General features: G+C 41.3%; 1 protein-coding gene across 2 annotated transcripts in view; it reads left to right on the top strand.

Moving 5' to 3' along the window:
• The window catches only part of DLGAP2 (DLG associated protein 2), a 219917-nt gene that overhangs the window by 96433 nt on the left and 99743 nt on the right, over nucleotides 1-23741 (top strand). The window contains exons 4-5 of one of the 2 annotated variants that reach the window (XM_070732901.1): nucleotides 3153-3222; nucleotides 19692-20764. In XM_070732901.1, coding sequence (XP_070589002.1) covers nucleotides 19763-20764 — 1002 coding nt within the window. In that variant the 5' untranslated portion in view covers nucleotides 3153-3222; nucleotides 19692-19762. The remainder of the gene's footprint in view (nucleotides 1-3152; nucleotides 3223-19691; nucleotides 20765-23741) is intronic. The other variant, XM_070732902.1, reaches the window with a different exon arrangement.

Genomic DNA, 23741 nt, shown 5'->3' with positions numbered 1-23741 from the left:
GTGGGAGGGAGAGGGAAAAGACCATTTGTTTAATCGTGATTCATAGAAGAGCTCACTGGGGAGAAAGAGAAATCACCAAAGTATTACAACATTAAGAGCACTATAATTTAGGATTCTCTGTTTGCCTTTTAAATTTTCTATTCCAATTGTTCAGGCGGGAGAGGAACAGTCTTATGAAATGATTTCATAGATTCTGCCACCAAGAGGTCATCCAGATTAATCAAGAGATTGACAGTCCTATCAGCACACAGTAAAATGTAGAGTCTGTAAATCAATAATACTCATTAGAGATTGAATTCCTACCCACCTTTGTGCTCAGGCAAATAGTAGTGATTCTCTTGCCAGTAGGTGACAGGAGAGGGAGAGGAAAGCCCATAATGGAACTCATCAATTGCTCTTCTGAGACTACTCTGTACGAAATTGCAGAATGGTTTTGCAGGTTAGGGTTATAACACTGCCTAGTCTCATTCTTGAAAGTGTGGTAAATGTTAGCTATAGCGCAATGCAGTTCCTCTCATCTCAGGAACTAGACAAAAGTACATGGAAACTAATCAAGGAGAGATCTAATCTAGAACTAAGAAGAAATTTCCTGACAGTTACAACCATAGTTCCCTCTAAGCTGAGCAGTGAGCAATCGCTCACTTAAAAATCATCATCAACTCAGAGTTTTCCAAACCTGCCCAGAAGCTGAGAGGGAAAGAGTGAGAGGGAAGGAGAGAGAGAGGAAGAGAGGAAGAGAGAGAAACAGAGAGAAAAAAGAGAGGAAGGAAGAGAGAAAGAAAATCAAAATCTAGTTTGAAACTAGCTCAACTATTTAAGTTCATTTTGATATTGATAGAGTTGCCCTATTATGAGCTCACTGTTATAGACACACAATACAGTATTTTATTTTGAAATTCTCTGAGGCAAAACAGGGTGGGTTTTTTATTTGTTTGTTTGTTTGTTTATTTATTTATTTATTTATTATTTCTGTGCCACCCAGTCCCAAAGGGACTGCCGCTCAGACACTATACTTTTCCACCCACCCCCAAAGAATTAGAGGGAACACTGGTTACAACCATTAATCAGTGGAATGACTTGCCTCCAGAAGCTGTGAATGCTCCAACACTGGAAGTTTTTACGAAGAGATTGGACAACCATTTGTCTGACATGTTATAATACTTGCTGCTTGAACAGGGGCTTGGACTACAAGACTTCCAAGATCCCTTCCAACTTTGTTATTCCAGAAGGTTAAGAAATAGCATGCGTTCATTCCTGTGAATGACAACATCCCTAAAATTGTCCTGCATGGAGGCTGGTTTGTGCATACACAAAAAAGGCTAACTCAGTACCCCATGATTACATTAGCAATGGTCTGGTTTGGTGTGTTAACCACACACACAGCCATTTAAACCAACCCTTAATTGTTCCATTATTTGGATTGTTACATTCTGTATTTATTTTCATACATTTTCTGCTTCTTGTTGTATTTTTTTCACTCAATAGCATGTTTTATATATTATAAACCTAACCAGATCTGATCCCATTCTTAGTAGAAGAAGGTTTTTCAAATAAGCTTTCTGAAGCTTTCCTACAGTAGGAATAACATGCTGTAACTATATTAGCATTCATAACAGGTCAGAACTGCAAAAGGAATTGCCTGTGATATATGCAGCATCAGGAATCAAATTAATTGAAATATCACAGCATTTATGAACAGGGCTTGTCCATTCATAAATCTGCTGTTATTCAAGTAACAATTCTCAGCATTTCACACAAAGGCTGTACACTTTTCAGTTGCTATGTTCTTGTAAAAACAAACAAGGCACGAAGCTGTGCCCAGCAAATTGGCAATTGGATCAAAAAGTCACATTAGAACTTGAACAACTTCAGCACCCCCACCTGAGTTTTCAAAAGTTTCTGTAAAATAATTCTGAAGGAAAGACATTTTCTCTTTCTTGTATTTGGAAATAACATACCTGTAAAATATTTGGGAATGCCACTACTAAGACAACAAACAATCAAACAAATAAGGGCTTCTTCATCTGATAAATCCCAGATTTATTGGAATCATAAGATCCAAATTGTCCACAAATAAAGAACTTGTCATTTCCATGCTGCTTGGGGTCATCTAGAGGGGTCGGGTTGGAGGCTGAAGACTACAGAACATAATTATTTTTATATTATTGTTAGATATTTATTCATTTATTTATTTATTAGATTTGTATGCCCCCCCTCTCCGTAGACTCGGGGCGGCTCACAGCAATAATAAACGTAGATTAGATATACGTAGATTAGATTGCTACAGAGAACATCAAAAGTCTTGCGCAATTTTGCTTCCGACATCCAATTATTCACTTTTTCCTTAACATTTTTGTACTAGTTCAGACATAATTATAAACTGTTGCTTTGGCTTGCACATTCTCTCCTAGCTTATGCCAGTGGAGGACCTAAGAAGCACTTACATCTAAATTTATACCAATAAGTACTGGGAAAAATATTGGCTGTTTCAGAATTGGATGAACTAGGTGGCATTTTCTTAAATTAACAGTAATAAATAGTAGAATTTAACTTTGGAAATAAATAAACCTGAAATTTTGGGCTGATGCTGGCAAATTTACAAAATCCATAATTTAAAAAATGAACTCTGGGTGACCTCTGGTTTACATACATTTTTTAAAAATTTCCTTCACCTCCACATATCAGAGGAAAGGAGAATGTGTATAAACCTAAATATTCAACTATAGTTTAATGAAGGGATGGGCTGCTAGCCGGAATGGTAAATTGGGCTCGCTGCCGTGGTTCGTGAGTGCTTGTGGGCCAGTGCAATTTTGCTTCTGCATCTGTGAAGATAGCAAAATCACGCATGGAGTCGCAGGTACACCCGTGTTTCGGTGAGGTTTTTTGCTTCTGTGCATGCCGAAACATGGGCGCACCTGCTATCTCCGAGCTGCCGCGGCAAACCCAAATATTACCATTCCGGCTGGAGCCTACCCCTGGTTTAATGTTATATCTGAACTAGATAATGATGAGGGGGGGGGGGGGGGGAAATCCAGTTTCTTTTTTTTTTAGTGTTGAAATATAAATTTATGAAATGTTTAGATGTAGTGTGTTAAAGATTGTTAGCCACTCTCCAAAGCACCAAGCATTAAGTATTATTATTACTTTCACAGATTTTGTTGTATTCTATGGAATCCAATTTTTCATGTAAAAATGGAGTTTGGGGGCCTCCTGTTTGAAAAGGTAACATTTCTTCTGTAGTCAAATGTATCATAGCATTAAGTGCAGTTAGCTTTGTAGACTAATGCCTAGTAACTTTGTCAGCTGTAGGCAGCATTGTGTACTTTTGTGTGTGTGTGTGTCAATTTTCTTGTAGACTACAGTGCAAGTTGCATTTTTTAGATTCATAATCATCGCATGCCAATTGTTGGATTTCTAAACAGAACATAAAATATGGAGATTGTGAATCTTCATTTAATTCCTGAATCTGATAGGCCATGTAGGAGGGGTGTTTTTTATAAAAAAACACTTTCACTCAAATGTATTGTTTTTCTGTTGTATTCATAGTTATGGTTTGAAATAGGGAGGTCACCTAGCCAGAATAAGGATTATGTATGATCTTGTTGCATTTCATACCAATATTACTAAATTCAGAGAAATTGGGGACTGTAAAAGCATGTGTTTCTTCTACTGTGTACTTTCTCATATTCCCAGTGAGGTAGATGGCATATAAATTTAATAAATTTAACAAATAAATATGAAACTACCAAACGCTTAGGTACTAAAATAACGTGCACCAGGTGCACTGTCTTCTGAGATAACTTAGCTACCATAGATAATTGGGAAGAAAGTGTTTGGAATTGTTGACATGCAGATCAACATTTTGGTATGGAAGGGCCATTTTCCTGTAGTCTTTAAGGCACTAAGCTAAAAAAAAACCAAAAAAACAGCTGGGTGATCTTGGACCAGTTACTTTGTCTCAGGATTAGGAAGGAGTTGTTGGCAAACCATTTCTGAAACTTTTTGCCATGAAAACTGCAGAGATTTGTCCAGGCAGGCTTTGAAAAATCTAATGCAATTGAATGGAAGAAAACAAAAATAGAAAAGATGACCAGGCAAGATTTTTTTAATGCGGTAGATTGCTGGCATTGAAATTTAGTTAAAAAATGTTTTAAGTGCAAATGAGAGTTGGTTGCTAAAGAAAACATATCTCTATAAATAAAATGTATAGTATACCAGTAAAAGCTTGTCCTTGTTATTATTTGGGGTTATGTATTTACATCGGCAGAAATGTATAATTTCCATCATAATTCCACCTCTCACAAAAAGGAGAGATTTTTTTAAAAAAGACATTCAAAGCATGCTCCTTTTCTGCAAAGTGAAGGACTATTTTTGTTTCATCCATTGCCTCGCTAATTTTAGGCCTAGTGTCATTCTCCATCTTAGAGCACCCTATATAAAGATGTAGACAAGTTAAACTAAAGAATAAAATGTAGTATGGACTTAAGGCTTGCACAGTATATATTGCAAAGAGAAAATGTTCTTGCAAGGGGTCCTTGTGGCTGTGAGCTTATTTGGTTGGAGGGGGTGTGAGGAATTAGTCTGGTAAAGGCCTACAAAGATATGGATAATAGGTAAAAGCTGAGGATTGCTGGGTATAAATAGGGAAACATTCATTCATTCATGTGTTGGATTGGTTTCCATTTCAAAGCTCTCCCAAATTAAAACTGTGTAAAGGGTTATGGGGAAATTTGTGTAATAATTCCCTTGCTACTTTTTGTTTTTAACAACAGTGAACTCATAACTATTCTAAGGTCATTCATCAATTGAAATACTAGATATGTATGATTTGCCAGGTTACATTGGCATCCAATACGTTTGTAATCAAGATCACAGTTATTCTGAAAATATTTAACATATGGGTATATTAAATAAGAATACTCAGTCCCTGTGGTATAATTAGTTTGTGCTGTGAATATTCGCCATCCATTGAGAGATGGATTGATTTTAACATTCAGTTTCTAATTGCACACTTGTTTTGAACAGCCTAAGAATTTCCAGCTGATTTTATGTGATTTCAGTTAGCCAGGAACATCACTATCAATGTTAACACTCTAATTTGGATTCTTCTACTTTTCTGAAGGACGCACAATGGCGCAGTGGTTAGGAGGCTGAGTTTGTCAACTGAAAAGCTTGACAGCCTACGTTGTGGGACCGGGCAAGCTCCCATTCTTGCCCCAGATCCTGCCCACCTAATAGTTTGAAAGCATGAAAATACAGGTAGATAAAATAAGTTCCACGACAATCAGAAGCGGGTTGTAAAGAATGGCGCACTTGTAGCGATCGCTGCACGCATAGCTTAGGTTATCTTGCATCCGTGTGCACGTCCCAGCTTGTTTTTGCTTCTTCACATGCACAGGAAGCAAAATCTTGTGAGGGGATGTGCACGCATGTATTGGTTGCCAGCTGGTTTCCGGACACAATTCAAAGTGTTGGTAATGACCTATAAAGCCCTACATGGCATCGGACCGGATTACTTTTGGGACCACCTTCTGCCGCATAAATCTCAGCGACTGATCAGGTTCCACAGAGTTGGCCTTCTCCAGGTCCCGTCAACCAGACAATGTTGTTTGGTGGGGCCTAGGGGAAGAGCCTTCTCTGTGGCGGCCCCGACCCTCTGGAATCAGCTCCTTCCAGAGATTTGTACTGCCCCCAACCTCCTCGCCTTCCACAAAAGCCTTAAGACCCATCTATGTCGCCAGGCATGGGGCAACTAGCATATGCCCCCCCCCCCTCTGTTCTGACCATTAATGTTATGTGTGGGTATGATTGAGTAAATTGACTGGTTTTTTTTTTAATTAATGGGTTTTTAGCTATATTTTAACTATTAGATTTGTATACTTATTGTTTGCATTGTATGTTGTGAGCCGCCCCGGGTCTTCAGAGAGGGGCAGCATAAAAAGTCTAATTCATAATCATAATCACAATCACAATCATAATCATAATCATAATCATAATCATAATCAATAATAATGTCTGTGATTTTTGGGGGGTTCTGCACAAAAAAATTGCCAAGTCTCCCTCATGTGTCCCCTCGTGAAATTTTGCTTTCTGCGCATGCATAGATGCAAAAACAAGCTTGGATGCACACGCGTGCGTGCAAGCTAACTGAAGCTGTGCATGCAGTGCACCAGTAGTGGCAGTAGTAGGAATCCGCCCCAGACTACAATGGAAAGGTAACCGCATTCCGTGTTTGTCTGTATTTTTTTTTAAATTTATTTATTTATTTAGTTAGTTAGTTAGTTAGTTAGTTAGTTAGTTAGTTAGTCCAATACACAATGAGGGTTTTAGTGGGTATATATCTATTTACACATAGTAAAATACATGATGAAGGTTATAGAGGAGATACTCATAGTAAAATATATAGTAAAATATATCTATCAAAGAATAGAAAAGAAGATACAGTAATAGAACATATCAATGAAAGAATAGAAGAAGAGATATAGGAATAGAAGAAAGGTATAGAAGATATAGGAGAGCAATAGGACAGGGACGGAAGGCACTCTAGTGCACTTGTACTCGCCCCTTACTGACCTCTTAGGAATCTGGATAGGTCAACCGTAGATAATCTAAGGGTAAAGTGTTGGGAGCTGGGGATGACACTACAGAGTCCGGTAATGAGTTCCACGCTTGGACAACTCAGTTACTGAAGTCATATTTTTTACAGTCAAGTTTGGAGCGGTTAATATTAAGTTTAAATCTGTTGTGTGTCTTGTGTTGTTGTGGTTGAAGCTGAACTAGTCGCCGACAGGCAGGACGTTAAAGCATATGATCTTGTGGGCAATACTTAGATCTTGTTTAAGGCATCTTAGTTCTAGGCTTTCTAGGTCCACGATTGAAAGTCTAGTCTCATAGGGTATTATTTTTCGAGTGGAGGAGTGAAGGGCTCTTCTGGACATTTTCAAGGGTGTTGAGATGCGATATGGGTTGAGATGTCTGAGATGCGATATGGGTTCCAAATGGATTAGCTGTATTCGAGGATGGGTCTGGCAAATGTTTTGTAAACTCTGGTAAGTAGTGTGAGATTGCCAGAGCAGAAGCTACGTAGGATTAGGTTTACAACTCTTGAAGCCTTCTTGGCTATGTTGTTGCAGTGGGCTTTGGCACTTAAATCTTTTGTTGTTAGTATACCGAGGTATGCTCTGCACTGAGAAGTGATATCATGCTGGCTACACGATCCCAGAAATGTGTTTGGATAATATTGGCTCCCTCACCTAAGGGGGAGATGAACGCTGTCCCCTAGAGTTGGACATGACTAGATCCCTATTTTTTTTTAATTGTAGGTAGCTCTCAATTTACAACATTTCATTTAGTGATCATTCGAAGTTACAACATCACTGAAAAAAGTGACATGACCATTTTTCACCCTTACAATAGCAATGCCAATGAGACTTATATACAGTGCTTTATAGCCCTCTCTAAGTGGTTTTACAGAGTCAGCATCTTGCCCCAAACAAACTGGATCCTTATGTTACCCACCTTGAAAGGATGGGCGGATGAGTCAACATTGAGCCTGATGAGATTTCAACTGCCAAATTGCAGGCAGCCAGCAGAAGTAGCCTGCAGTACTGCAATCTAACTACTACGCCAGCAAGGCTCACAGTCATTACACCATCCCCATGTCCATGTAATCAAAATTCAGATGCTTGGCAACTTAACTCATATATATCACCATTGCAGTGTCCTTAGGGTCATCAGATCACTTTTTGCAACCTTCTGACAATGAGGAATCCAGATTCACTTCACAACCATGTTACTAGTTTAACGACTGCAGACTTTCTGACAGTCTCAAAATGGGTGAACAGTGCAGTCAGGCGGTAGGGAAAGCAAGTAGGATGCTTGGCTGCATAGCTAGAGGTATAACAAGCAGGAAGAGGGAGATTATGATCCCGCTATATAGAGTGCTGGTGAGACCACATTTAGAATACTGTGTTCAGTTCTGGAGACTTCACCAAAAAAAAGATATTGACAAAACTGAATGGGTCCAAAGACGGGCCACAAGAATGGTGGAAGGTCTTAAGCATAAAACGTATCAGGAAAGACTTCATGAACTCAATCTGTATAGTCTGGAGAACTGAAGGAAAAGGGGGGACATGATCGAAACATTTAAATATGTCAAAGGGTTAAATAAGGTCCAGGAGGGAAGTGTTTTTAATAGGAAAGTGAACACAAGAACAAGGGGACACAATCTGAAGTTAGTTGGGGGAAAGATCAAAAGCAACATGAGAAAATATTATTTTACTGAAAGAGTAGTAGATCCTTGGAACAAACTTCCAGGAGACGTGGTTGATAAATCCACAGTAACTGAATTTAAACATGCCTGGGATAAACATATATCCATCCTAAGATAAAATACAGAAAATAGTATAAGGGCAGACTAGATGGACCATGAGGTCTTTTCCTGCCGTCAGACTTCTATGTTTCTATCCACTTAACTGTTGCAAGAAAGGTCATAAAATGGGGCAAAGCTCACTTACCAAATGTCTCACTTAGCCATGGAGATGTTGGTCTTAATTGTATTGCTCAGTCCTGGGCTGAACTCTTACCTGAGTGTTTAGCTATCCACAGTGATTGATTTCAGGTATAGCTTCTTTCTCAGTGTTCTTTCACCAATGTTAAGAAACAGGCCTGAAAGCAACTGAAAATCAAGCCATGTGAAATATCGACTGCTAGAGATTTTTGGAGTCATGTGTCGAACATTCATAAAATAAGTGACTCCGGATTTCTGAGGGTTGTGAAGACAGGATGAAGTAAGAGTTCTAAGAAAGGCAGGATGCCTAGAGAGAGCTGAAGGTTTCCTGATGTGAAAAAGTAACCTTGTCAATGAACTCTTTATTAAGCTAGCAAGTTATTTTAGATACCTTACATGGATTACTAAGGAGAGCTTGTTGAAAGGCAATGGCTTTAAAATCTATCCTTCAGCATTCACCACTTCTACTCCCTATTGTTATAGCACAATGTATATTAGACTGTAAGAGAAAGATATTATGGTGAAAATACTAGGTGCTTTAATGGGAAGCACAGGGGGCAGTCAATGATGCCATTCTAGAAACATTTCTTGCTCTTTCAAATATGTGTCCCAAGAATTCAGTGATCCCTCGATTTTCGCGGGTTCAAACTTCGCGAAACGGCTATACCACGGTTTTTCAAAAAAAATTAATTAAAAAATACTCCGCGGTTTTTTTCCTATACCACGGTTTTTCCCACCCGATGATGTCATATGTCATCACCAAGAGTCACTTCTCTCTCTCTTTCTCTTTCTTTCCTGTCATTCTCTGCTTCAATCATTTTCTCATTTCTCTTTTTTCCTCCCTTTTTCTATAATTTTTTTCTCTCTCTCTACCTTCCACTCTCCCCCCTCTTGCTCTCTCTCTCTTTCTCCCTCTCTCTCTCCCTCTCTGTGAGAACGCCTGCCCCCACCTCTCCTGCAGCCCCCTCGCTGATAGCTGGGACGAAAGCGCTCTCAGCTAAGGGACTGTGAGAGGGGCGGGGCGGGCATTCTCAAAGCGCTCAGAGCGGCTACCAGCCGAATGAGGAGGATGAGAAGCCGTAGCCGCCAGTGCTGCTGCAGGAGGACCCGTGTCCCAAGAAAGCCGGTGAGAGGGGTGGATCGGGCGGGCGGGCAGTAGCGGCGAGGGGGCCAGAGGCGCTGGGGGGGTGGGGGCAGCCGACATTCAAAGCAATCTTTGCCGGCCTCCACACTTTCGTCGCTCCCTGCTCTAATTTCAAGCCCGGCTCCTTGCGCTGCCTTGAAAAAGGGTGCGTGGGGGTAGTTTTTGGCTGTCCATAGCCAAAAATGGTGTTTTTACTTCCGCACCACTATTTCGCGGAAAATCGACTTTTGCGGGAGGTCTTGGAATGTAACCCCCGCGAAAATCGAGGGAACACTGTAATGGTAACATAATTTGCAGAAAAGAATATCAATAATGAATTAAAACTAACACTTAAAAAAGTTTGCAAAACACCATAGACAGGTCAAAGGATGTGATCCAAATATAAATCCCAAAATGGAAGAACACATTCTGGGATCTTTGTTAAGGAAGGCAGGCTGTGTATGCCTGTGACATTGTTTATGTCTTAAATTCCACCCAACTTTGTTTTACAAACAGGATTAGAACAGATTAAAACGAAGATTCCTGATCGTCCCAAGTAACCCTGGATATGATATAGCCTATATCAGTGATGGCAAACCTTTTTTTCATTGGGTGCCGAAAGAGCGTGGGCACGTGCTATCATGCATTCATGACTGCCCACACCTATAATTCAATGCCTGGAGAGGGCCAAAACAGCTTCTGGAGGCCGGAAATGGACATAAATTCCCAACTTCTGGTGGGCCCCCATAAGCACATGTTTCGCCCTCCCCAGGTTCCAAAGGCTTACCTGGAGCCGTAGGGGGTTAAAAACACCCTTCCCCATTCTCTGGAGGCTCTCTGGAAGCCTAAAACGCCCTCCCAGAGCCTCTGTGTGAGCCAAAAATCATTTGGCCGGCACACACATGCACGTTGGAGCTGAACTAGGGCAATGGATCACATGCCAGCAGATATGGCCCCATGTACCATCTGTGCCATAGGTTCACCATCATTGGTCTATATTATGTATAGAAGGGGGGCATTGTGAATTTGAAAAACTGACTGTTTTTCAACTACCAATCTCTGAAGGTCAAGTTTGAGACTTCTAATGTAAGGCAACCCTTCCCTTCTATATGGACAAAGGTGTCAACAGAATCTAGCACTTTCATCAAAATAACGAAAGCAGCATCGCAATGCCAACTCTGATCCTTTCTTGTCATGGCACATGTATGAGTGTCAGAGTTTCCTGTTTACTTCATATATTCATATCTCTCAAGATGTAAGTACTATAGGTAATACAAGAGGATGGTAGATTCCAGTTGGTAGTCATGAGCACAAATTGGATACAGTGGTTGAATTAAACATCTAGAGCAATGGGTGAGCTACGCTTTACTGGATATGTTTAAATAGCAGCCATTTTTCAATGATACTTTAATTAAGATCCCTGCACTGGACAGGGATTGTCTTAAAATGTTACCCATTGGCTTTGTTTCCTTCTATGTATATGAGCCCATACAATTATGTATCTAATATTCCAAAAATATTTGGAAAGCACATGTCTGGGTATCCCTGACATAAGCAAAACAAATTCAATGCTTAATATAATCAGAACAAATATAGTGCATTCTCCATTTGTTAATTTGTTATCGATAATATATAGGATAATCTTCATGCCTCCGAATTATTTGTTAGCTGGCTTAGGAGCAGGAAGATGTGCTGAATGTTAGGCATTCAGCAGCCAAACTGTGGCCTCCGATGCAGAGCTTGCCAATGTGGAGATATTGTGGTTGAAAAGGCAATAACAAAAAGGGAGGCTGAGAGACAATCAACATTAGCAGCATAGTTTTGGCTGGAACTAATCCTATGAGCACGAATCAGATTGCATGTACATAGGAAGCCAGAAATGAGACTGAAAGAAAAAAAATGTTCTTTTTATGTAAGAATTTGTTATGTACTAAAAAAAATAGTTTTATCACCTGTTTCTAAGTAATTTAAATGTCTAATTTTAGTTCCTTTAGGTGGCTATTTTAGTGTGATGATGCTTTTATTATGTCTTGATGTGTTGATGTTTGACTGCAGGGTAGTTCTTGACGCTAGGTTGTGCTTTGCCCAGAAAATCAGATTACAAATATTTTAAATTTAAAAAAGTTGTTGGCTCAACAGAAAACTCCCTTTTACTCAGCCAGAGGCATAAACTGATAGGAAAGATAGATGATCAATGAAGACTCATCGCAGAAAAATAAGTGCAGTGAAATCTGGGGACTGAAACTTCCTAGATATTTCAAAGTAACAACACATTTCCAGGATTAAAACAACAAGAACAACAACAATCAAATCCCTAAAGCCACTTGCAGTCTGCTTCCTAGCTACTGATAAAGCAAGGAAAATAATCCAAATAACAAATAGCCTACGTCTATGAAGGCATCCATTCAGTGATGGGCTACAAAGAATTTTACTACCACACTGGCTGTGGCTTATTTTGTGATTGTGGCTTGATGGCCATGCGATCAGTTGGGAGTGGCTTGTTGACCATGTGACCAGATGGGAGTGGCTTGACGATCATGTGACGGGGTGGCTTAAATGTAATGAGTGACAGCTACAACACCCCTACTTCTCATTCTGTTGGGAAGCTGTGGCTCCTTTATAGCCCATGGACTTCAACTCCCAGAATTCCTGAGCCAGGAATTCTTGCTGGGTCAGGAATTCTGGGAGTTGAAATCCATAGTTGTAAAGAAACCATAATTGCCCACCCCTTCTCTAAGCTTAGAGAGAAGAAATTATCTAATGAGACATTATCTGTAAGATCATATATTTCCAATGTAAAGATGCTGAATTCAAGTTCAACCAATCATTATTAGTATTTTTGTAAAGAAGGGTTGGCATTTTTAAAGAATGGTAGGCATTTTTAAAAAAACAATGGAAGAAGCCATGACACAAAAAAAGCAGGAAGGTTAAAATTACAATCCATATGGTTGTCAGCTGTACTTCCATACAATTCCATGAATGAAAGGGAATATAGAAGTATCTCATCTCAATCTATTATTGGAACATTAACAGGCACCAAGAAATAAGCTTTTCAATTTCTTTTCTTTAAGAACAGTCCCTATATTTCTCCTGTGCTTTCAGAGAAAGTAATAGAGGATAAATTCTTTCCTCAGTAGTGCTTGCCAGATATATTTTAAGACAGAGTTGATGATTCCATACTAATTGGAAATAAGAAATTAAAAGTACTTGCTTTTAATTTTCTCATTTTAATCTTAATGGTTCTTAAACAATTCACCAACTGAAGAGATTGAGGTGATAAAGATTTTTGACAGCTGCAAAGCACCCCCCCCCTCCCCATTCTGTTGCACAACCACGAACCCAGGTTGCTTTCACCCACATTCCTCGCCACCGGGTTTCGGAGGCGGGGAAGGAAAGATGGGAGGAAGCACGGAGTGCTGGGAGTGAAGTCTGGACTCCTGCAACCAACCCCTCCCCCTTCCCAAAGTCCCTTCCTTCCTTCCCCAAGCAGTGCCAGCAACGCTGACCCACGTCTCAGTTCAGGGCTGAAATCCCAAATACAACATCTCCAACCAATGCTTTCTCCAGCCTCTTTAGACACATCAACTGAAAAGGAGCCCACAATTTCTCCAGTTCATTTAGTTCTACTGACAAAACCGTTCTGGCTGTTCAGGGTTTTTTCCCAACTTAAAGCAAAACACGTTTATTTATACATTAATATCAGGGGGGGGGAACTTTAACATGGAACTTGACGGTGGGAGTGTTGTAGAGATACCCACTGGGAAATTCCAAGGACAGTTTGTACCTCAAGTCCTCATAGACCGTCCCAGCCATGCCGGTGATGGTCCCAATCCACTTGAAGAGGTTGTCCAACTCTGGGAAGGCAGAGATGCTGGGACCTCCTGACATTATCAGCGCCATCAGCTCCTGCTGCAGACAGAGCCCCAGGTGGCACCGGATGGGCAGGCGGGCAGGCAGGTGCAGGCAGGTTTTGCCCTGCAGGCTCAGCTCAGTGTCCTTTTCCTTCTTCACAGCCACTGTGTGAGTTTGAATATCATTTTTCCCCAACTTTTTATTGGAATTTGCTTTCTTAACTTAAATCCATTATTCAGTTCTCCTGCTTCCTGGGATGGTGGGAAACAGACCTTAGCTTTTGTTTTGAAAGATCTGCTAGACTTCAATATTTAGCAAAGGAAGGAACCTGTCTACTTGTCACAGCCTCCTCCTACCTGCTTCAATCTTTGATACTCGGGGCAAAAAACATGGGGACTGCACAGAGGGGAAGGGGTGGCAAAAGCAGGCTTCGCTTCAAACCTGGCAACCAGGTCTGGATCCCGGGTGTGTTGGAGAGAAAGGGGGTGGGGGAGAGACATGCTGCCAGGCACTCGGCTCCAGCCCCACTTGCCTTTCCGCCCTTTGGTCAGCCCTCCTTGGGCAGCCTCCGCCTCGGCCTGCCCACTGATGAAGTACCCCAGCCTGAAGCATGCCAGCAAAGGCGAGGGTTCTTCCCAGGAAGCCCAACCCCTCTCACCTTTTTGCCCTTCGGCCGGGAACAGCACTCACCTTCACTGGCATGCTTCAGGCTGGGGAACTTTGTCAGTGGGTGGGCAGAGGCGGGGCAGAGGCTGCCCAAAGAGGGCTGGGCGAAGGGAGAAAAGGTGAGAGGGGCTGGAGCCGAGTGCCTGGCATCACGTGTCTTCCCCGCCCCATTTCCCTCCAACACGCCTGGGATTCAGACCTGGCTGCCAGGATTGAAGTGAAGCCTGCCTTTGCCACCCCTTCCCCTCAGCGCAATCCCTCCATTTCGGAGTCAATGGAAACAACTGCCTCAAGTACATGAGGGCTGAAGTGGGTAGGAGGAGGCTGTGGCAGGTAGACGAGTTCCTTCCTTCGCCTTCCCCCGGTTCTGGGGTGATTGTTGCCATCAGCTCCAAAATGGGCAGACTGCATTGAGGGGAAGGGGGACAAAGGCAGTGCTGCAAACTGGTGAGACCCTCCAGCTGGCAGAGTAAAAAAACTGCCTCCCCTCTCTCAGCTTGGTACGGCTTCTGCCACCAGGTGAAAAGCTCTGAATGTGCAGCCAGGCATCTGGTAATGATCCGTGCATTTGGAGCCTCTCCGGCAGTCGAGAGGGGGTTGAAAGGGGCGGCAGGCGATATGCATGAGCTGGTGGCATCCTGTTGCAGCTTGGCCTCTGTGAGCTCCCCCAGCGCTTGCCTGCCCCCGTCTGCGGCCAGCCCACTCACTTGCCTGCCCCTGTCTGCGGCACAAGAGGAAATGGGACAGCTGCATCGGGATGCACCATATTAATTTTAGCCCCGCAGGGAGAGTTTCCCACCCTGCGGGGAAGGGCTCAGACTGCAGATGCAGGAAAGCAGTCCCAGCTTCTCCAAGCCACCGCCCGCCTCCCTCCGGGCTTCCCTGGGGCAATGCATTTGACCTGCTTTTACCTCTTTTCTGTTTTCCTTCAAGACACTGATCTCGGAGCTGGTTGGGCCACCAAAATCTCCAATGTGTCTTTGACTCCACTTCTGGCAGACCGGAGAAGTGGGGGATCCACTCACTAGGTCAGCCTGGACTTCCTCCATTGCAGCAGGCCGCAATTGACAAGTTCTGCTGAATTGAACTCCCAGTGCATGCGCAGATGATTAAAAAAATATAAATAATTTTTTTAAAAAAGAGAAAGAGAGAAGGCGGTCCTGCCGGTCAGCTGGAGCTGCACGCGCAGCTTCAATTTCACTACCGAAACGGGGTTCCGTCCCATTCCATCTGGGGCCCACCCCTGCATCCACTGTACAATCAATTTCCCAACACTTCCCAGAACAGCAGCTCGTGGTGCCGACCCTTCTTCAAGTGGAGTACTATCCCAAAGAGAAGGCAAGATTATTTATATCCAGGTTAACCATGGCACATAAATTTTTCAAGGGAAAGCCAAGGGAAACTCAATGGGTCACTTGAAAAAAAACAAAATTTCTCCCTTAATGTATTTCTGCGTAAAGAAGGAATGTGCAAATGAATTTAAATGTTTGTTTGTTTATCTATCAAACATGTATAAGATAGTAGTTTGTATAAATATAACACAATTAAAAAATAATTATAAGAAGGACAATACTATAGTAGGACAGGACGGTAGGCACAACGGTGCACTTATGCACGTCCCTTACAGACCTCTTAGAAATGGGGAGAGGTCAACTGTAGACAATCTAAATGTGCTTCACTTTGTCCATGATAGATTCCATTTTGCAATGTTTGTAAATGTGTAAAATTCCTATATACTGTTGTTGGCAGCTTTCAGCAGTTGTCACAGTTTTCTGTGTAACTTTCCTAACATATGCTTTTTAATGCAAATCATTCTACCAACTTCTTTGTGTGTGATTATTTGAATGGCAAGAGCACACCTTCCAAGTCTCCATTCAAAATTGGCTGTTGGTGTTATCATTTTTGTCTGATGGCACCATCACACTTTCCCTGACCTTGACAAAAAAATTTACTCATATTTATATTTATGTTTACATTAGAGGTGGAGACCCTTTGAGAGCTAAATGCAATGTAATTTCATTTTAATGTATGCAAATTAGCGTACATTCAAAGTGACAATGAAAGATTCTATTCTATTCTATTCTATTCTACTCTACCCTACCCTACCCTACCCTACCATACCATACCATACCATACCCCACTCTATTAACTGATATGATTGCATGGACCTGTTCTGATTGAAAATCCAGATATTAGAATTGGATTGGATTCTCCATCATCTCCGCATTTTTGTACACTATAACAGCTTTTTAAAAAGAATGATACAAGGAAGGGGAATATCATCACGATATTAGACACCAAATTAGGTTTCTGAAACTCCAAAGTCACAGATTTCTTCATTATAATCATCTACTCTTCAAAGAAACCAAATATACACTTGAGAAAAAGAGGGAACTGAACATCAGTCCCTTCTCACCATCATCCTATCTTTATCTACTGTATCTTTATTTGTTTCTATCAATTGTCTCGCCAGCCCCATTAGGCATGGAGAGAAAGGATAGGTCAATTTCCTCCTTAATCATACTTTCTTTGGCTTCTTCCTTCTATTGCCCAACTACAAAGGCAGGGCAGTATTGACAGAAGGAAATGTGGTTTTCAGTTTTTCATTGCTGAGAACAATGAACAGAGGGGGAGAAAGACCTGTCTTCTGATGGTCTCTATAATTCTTTAGTATCTTTTGATGATCAGGAGTTTGAAAACCATTTCACTAGTGTAATAGGTATGTCAGTTTGGGTTTTGTGATGCCTCTTTCTCCGTTTTGCTTTCTTTAATAGCTGGTGCTATCCAATACTAATTTGATTGCTTTGTACATGGCTAATCCAAGTGTGTCATTTTGATTTGTAGGCTCATTGTCCCAAATTATGTCATTGGACTTTGGCAATCACTCCTGTTCCGCATCCAGATCTTCACAGGCATTTCCGAGCTTTTGAGGGGAGGAAAATGGTGAAGAATAAACAAACAGAAACATCCCTAACTCTTTTTTTTTGCGGGGGGGGGGGGGAGAGGGAGATTTGATACAACTTCAACTTTGCATAGACATATGATTAGGCGGTTTTTCATGTAATCTATTTTTAGATAGATGTTGTGACTTACCAATGAAAAAAGGCACCTTTTTGAAGTCTACTAGCTCGTAATCACCTGGGGGAAAAGTGAAAAATAAAGTGTTATAAACCATATGCATTGGGATATAAGAAATTTTAATGGGAGGGAGGGTTCGTTTTCATAGAAATTGGGGGAGGGCACTGAACTGTCCATGAATAGGGAGGAAGAAAGGATTTTTCTCCTCCGCACACCAGGCAAAAAGCTCACTGCTGCTGCTTCTCACCTGCCCATAGATCAGTGGTTCTCAACCTGTGGGTCGTGACCGCTTTGGGGGTTGAACAGCCTTTTCACAGGATCGCCTAAGACCATTGGAAAACATATATATCTGATGGTCTTAGGAACTGTGACACCATTCCTCTATCCATCTCATATATCTGTGTGTGTGTGTGTGTGTGTGTGTGTGTGTATGGCAGTCTTGGCATATTCGGGTTTCTTCCCGTGTAGGATTTGGAAATTTCTTGCGACGTTTCGACGAGGCCTCACTCATCAGGTTCAGGCTGGTGCTTCTGTCCTTGTTCTAGGGCGAACACAGCGAGACCTGAGCTGCCTTCCTTCTATATTTATAGATATATATATCGACACACACACACACACACACACACACACACAGAAGCCAAATTTCCAGCACTGTGTATCCGTCACCATCCTGTTTTCAGCTCTTTTTTTGTAATATTTTTTTAAATCATATTTGATTCATACATGCAGATGTATGCAGTCTACGGAGAGGGGCGGCATACAAATCTAATAAATAATAATAATAATAATAATAATAATAATAATAATAATAATAATAATAATAATGTGCATCCATAAGGTAGGGCCACGATCCAGCAGCAAGGTAAATTAGTATCTACTCCTGAGTTTCCTAATAATTTTATTATTTTATAGTTGGGGTCACCACAACATGAGGAACTGTATTAAAGGGTCAGGGCATTAGGAAGGTTGAGTACCACTGCCATAGATCTTCTCACAATCCTCTCTAGTGAATCCCACTAGTGTGTGTTGTAGGCTTGAAAAAAGATACTTGAAATAGTAGTTGTTCCTTGAAAGGAGAAGCAATGGGAAGGCAGTGGGAGGAACATAATTCTTTTGGAGGGTGGCGGATTCAGATTCTTCCATGATCCTTTAAGAAATATAGGTGAAGGAAGGGCAGCCTTTTCCAGTGTTATGTTTAATGGTACTTCTTTTCTGAATTAAGGTACAATTAAACCAGAGGAATAGAGTTATTTCTTTTAAAAGAATTCAACATTGTCATCATTTTCATTTCAACCCAGGGTCCCTATATTTATGAAAAGCTCAAGTTGTAATTTTGCTTTGCTCAAGGAAAGACACCTGAAAGTCTCCTGTTCTGCTTTTTGTCATTGCATAAGCTAGAGATCCTTCCAATCTCACACTTGTGAATAGGATCCAATTACAGTTTAGCAAGTTATGCACTCTTTGAATGCCTTCCAAGGTTTGTTGGCATTTCCACTGTAGCTCAGCAGCTGGTACCATCTTTCATATCAAATTCTATGCATTTGATCAGAAGATATTTCAACATTAAACCATTGACGTGATAAAACGACAAGGACAGCATTACAGGGCTTCAATTTTCCTTGAAATCGACTACTTATTTGTATTGTGTGTGAATAGTAACTTTCAATTACAGTACTATGCTTTCCAGAGCAAATGTTGGTTTTTTTATTTTTTTTAAGAAACTAGCATAAAGCATAATTACTGTAATATACGGCTGATCCTGTAAAGAGCTTCTCTTAACAGTTCAGATGCTCATCTCTTTTTGAAAAAGGGGTAAACTGAATTTGGGGGTTCTGAATACCTAAATCAAACTCTTCTATTTCTTTGTTTTGTTTGCAAAAGTTTCCCAGCTGCAAGAGCTTAAATAACATTGAGCAAAGAATTCATCAGGCTATTAACACAATGTTGTTCTATAAGACACTTAATTTGAATCCCCTTCTTTGTTTATTAGACATAATTTACCATGAAAACCATGAAGAAATTTAGCAGAATCTGCAGCTCTGGCAGTATATTTCTGCCTTAGCGTGCTAGAATAGATATAATACATGTGCAACATAGATACATATACTAGATCTATCCTATTTCATTGGGCTCAACATGGATAATAATTGTTGTTAGTAATAATATTGCTACCTAACTATAATTGATAATGTTTAATGTTTAACAAGATTTGTATGCCACCCAATTCCAGTGGTCTCTGGGCGGCTAACAATATATAAACAGTATAAAAATTACAGAGTAAAATATAAAAACAGTAACCCTATTAGACAGCCATCATCATAATATTTAAACATCAATGAAATATTAGTATTTCTTTGTATTATATGTTTAAAGTTATTGCTAAGCTTTAATTTCTATTGTTAGTTTAAATATATGTTATGCTTGTCCTAACTGACAGATATATCTCTATCCATTTCCTAACAGATCAGCTGTACTCATGGTCTCCAACTCAGCAGTCCTTCAGTGAGGAAAGATATTCTCCTGTTTCAAGGAACATGAAAGGATTATCTGGCAGTCGTAATCAATCACAGTTATGTTCTGCACATACTTGTGGTTTAGCATCCCCTGAAGATTGTGAACACAGCCACGATCATCTTCATCATGGCCAAGAGTCAAGGCAATCGTATCTTCTCAGCCCAACTGAGAGTTGTCCAGTGGATCACCATCGCTGCTCACCGCGAAGCTCCATCCATTCAGAATGTATGATGATGCCCATGGTTATGGGTGATCATATGTCTAGTAGCACTTTCCCCAGAATGCACTACACCTCACATTGCGATACTAGGGACGATTGCACCATGTCTCATGCAAACACTAAGGTCAACCGGATCCCCGCAAATTTGCTGGATCAATTTGAGAAGCAACTTCCTCTCCATAGGGATGGCTTTCACACTTTGCAGTACCAAAGGACATCAACAGCAGCTGAACAACGCAGTGAAAGTCCAGGTAGAATACGTCACCTTGTTCATTCAGTCCAGAAACTGTTCACAAAATCACATTCTTTGGAAGGATCTTCCAAGAGCAATGTAAATGGGGCAAAGGGAGATGGCCGCGGTGATGACCATCAACATGGACATCATTCTAAACATAGCAAAAGGAGTAAAAGTAAAGAGCGAAAGCCTGAAAGTAAGCATAAAACTGGAATGAGTAGCTGGTGGAGCTCTGATGACAACTTGGACAGTGATAGCACTTACCGAACACCTAGTGTGGTAAACAGGCATCATGTGGACCATATCTCTCATTGCTATCCTGAAGCTCTTCAAGGACATTTTGGGGATCTCTCCTTAAAGACTTCAAAAAGTAACAACGATGTGAAGTGTTCAGCTTGCGAAGGTCTTGCAATGACCCCTGATGGCAAGTACATGAAAAGGAGCTCTTGGTCTACCCTCACAGTAAGCCAAGCTAAAGAAGCTTATCGGAAGTCGTCTCTTAATCTAGATAAACCTCTAGTTCATCAGGAAATAAAACCCTCCCTGAGACCATGCCATTACCTTCAGGTAAGTGCAAAATGTTGCTAATATCCTTAATTGAAGAGCAATATGCTATTTTAACATTTGCAAAGGGAGTTTTCTAATGGGATTTCTTTCCCACCATTTTCCCCCTGGTTAAAATCCATTATTTTTTGCCCAAGGCACCTAGAAACAAAACATAAAACTGAGCTGAGAAACTGGTTTTATATGAGTTATCCATAACAAATCTTAGGTGAAAGTAAAATACAATGATACCTCGTCTTACAAACCCCTCGTCATATACACCTTTGAGATACAAACCCGGGGTTTAAGATTTTTTTGCCTCTTCTTCCAAACTATTTTCACCTTACAAACCCAAGCTGCCGCCACTGGGATGCCCCACCTCCAGACTTCTGTTGCCAGTGAAGCGCCCGTTTTTGCACTGCTGGGATTCCCCTGAGGCTCCCCTCCATGGGAAACACCACCTCCGGACTTCCGTGTTTTTGCGATGCTGCCGGGGAATCCCAGCAGCGCAAAAATGGGTGCTTCGCTGGCAACAGAAGTCGGGAGGTGGGGTTTCCCAGCGAGTGGAGTCTCAGAGAAATCGCAGCATCACAAAAGCACGGAAGTCCGGAGGTGGGGTTTTGAGGACTTCTGTGTTTTTGCGATGCTGCAATTTCGCTGAGGCTCCCCTCACTAGAAACCCCACCTCCGGACTTCCGTTGCCAGAGAAGCACCCGTTTTTGTGCTGCTGGGATTCCCTCGCTGGGATTCCCCTGCAGCATCACAAAAATACGGAAGTCTGGAGGTGGGGTTTCCCATGGAGGGGAGTCTCAGGAGAACCCCAGCAGCGCAAAAATGGGTGCTTCGGATGGCAAAAGGGGTGCGTTTTGGGCTTGCACGCATTAATTGCTTTTCCATTGATTCCTATGGGAAACATTGTTTCGTCTTACAAACTTTTCACCTTACAAACCTCCTCCTGGAACCAATTAAATTCGTAAGACGAGGTATCACTGTATAACCATCAAAGTTACGAGTCGGGGTGGCACAGTGGTTAGAGTGCAGCACTGCAGGCTACTTCAGCTAATGGCTAGCTGTAGTTCAGCAGTTCAAATCTCACCACCAGCTCAAGGTTGATTCAGCCTTCCATCCTTCCGAGATGGGTAAAATGAGGACCCACATTGTTGGGGACAACATGCTGATTCTGTAAACTGCTTAGAGAGAGCTGTAAAAACACTATACTATTGCTATTGATAAAGTCCCATCAATCTTTTATGGCCTTAAACTTTTCTCAGAAGCAGCTTTGATACATTTCACTGAGCTTCCTCCTTTTTTATTTTTCCTTTCCTATAATAGCACCTGCATAAGAGAGCAGTGATGGTGGCCATAGGTCCTATTCCTAGTCTTTAATTATGTGTTAATCAAATCGGACACAAAGACTCTGCTTTGGATTGAGGACTCTGAATGGAGCCTGAATACCCTCAAGAATGTGTGATGTGTTTTTTCTTTCGGCTATGGCCACCCGTCATGCAGAGCTAGCTTTGAAATATGCTGGTTGGTTTCACCTAATTCATGCAATGCACATAGAACAAATAATAATGTTTCTTTTAAAAGAAAAAGAAGAAACGTTGTGAGATTGGAAAAACCTACCTTTAACCTTTTTTCCCATTTCCCATTTTTTTTCTTTTTAGGTAAAAAAAAATAAAAAGAGAAAGACAAAAGATAAATGTAGTGGTTGCAGTAGAGATTAGGAGAAAATGAGTAACAGAGACTTTGGAATCAGAGTTCAAGTTGCAATTTGTGTTTGGCTTAGTGTGAAGTATGAACCAGTGGTTTATACTTTAACTGACACTACCAGCAGGTAAACTGAAGTAAAAAGCTTCGTTTTTCCCTTGGCAGCTACTTCAGACAGCCATTATTCCTAATTCTTGTTCTCGTCAGCTGATAGCTAGCTGATTTTCCGATAAATTCCAAAAATGCTCTCTGCCTCAATCTGATGGAAGAGCATTATGAGGTAAGGTAGTAGCTGCTTCAGGTCTTGAAAGACTTTTGAATTGCCATGTATCAACTCTAAGACCTCTTAAGGCAGTGATGCTCTTCTGCTGAAGAAGGATGATTCTGAAGGTTAGTGCATTGCTTTGCAGCATGCCAGCTCCCTTTATTTAATTAGATTTAGGCACCATCCAACTCCAAAATGATTCTGGTGGCTCACAATATAAAACAAACAATAATACCTGGCCAGACAATGGAATCTATCTATCTATCTATCTATCTATCTATCTATCTATCTATCCATCCATCCATCCATCCATGGTTGGGTTATAACTTGCCTAGCTTCTGCTTTGCTTCCTTCCGCGCCGTGTGGCATGTGCAGTGCCCAAAAAGTTGTGGGTTTTTTTTTAAAAGCCAAAAACAAGATGGCAACACATGTCCAGTGCAGGAAACTCAGTTTCTGTGCATGGTCAGAAGAAAAAATAAATAAATTCAATTTTAAATTTTTTAAAAAAATTTAAAGATGGTGGCACCCATGGACTGGCACCCACCAAACCACTTATGTGACATCATAATGACATCACCAGTGGGTCACTTCCAGTTTGGGTGAACTGGTCCTAACCAGGAGGAACCCACCTTTGTATCTATTTATCTGTCTATCTACATGTAATTGGTTGGGGGTAGGGATGGGGAGTAGGCAGGATGGGATGGAATGCAGTTCCACCGATGGAAATGAAGCTGCATGCGCAGCTCCAGCTGACCGGTGGCAGTCACTTCCTGGATTACCAGGCTCGGCTCGGCTCTCTTTTTTCTCTCTCCTGCTGCTTCTGCACACACCTTGCTTTTTTCTTCTTTCCTCCTTCCTGGCCTCGGACGAGCTTCCCTCTTTCCTGCCCAGTTCCCCTCCAGCCTCACACAGTCACTTCCTGAAGCCAGGAAGGAGGAAAGAGCGACACTGGTGTGGTTGTAAGTTGAGGACTTAACAGTTCACTTGAATGATGATGATCATTCAAGCCATTCCCACCTGGTCACA

This window comes from Erythrolamprus reginae, chromosome 1, assembly GCF_031021105.1.
Source record: "Erythrolamprus reginae isolate rEryReg1 chromosome 1, rEryReg1.hap1, whole genome shotgun sequence".
NCBI lineage: Eukaryota > Metazoa > Chordata > Lepidosauria > Squamata > Dipsadidae > Erythrolamprus > Erythrolamprus reginae.
This window is presented reverse-complemented; position numbering and strand designations above follow the sequence as displayed.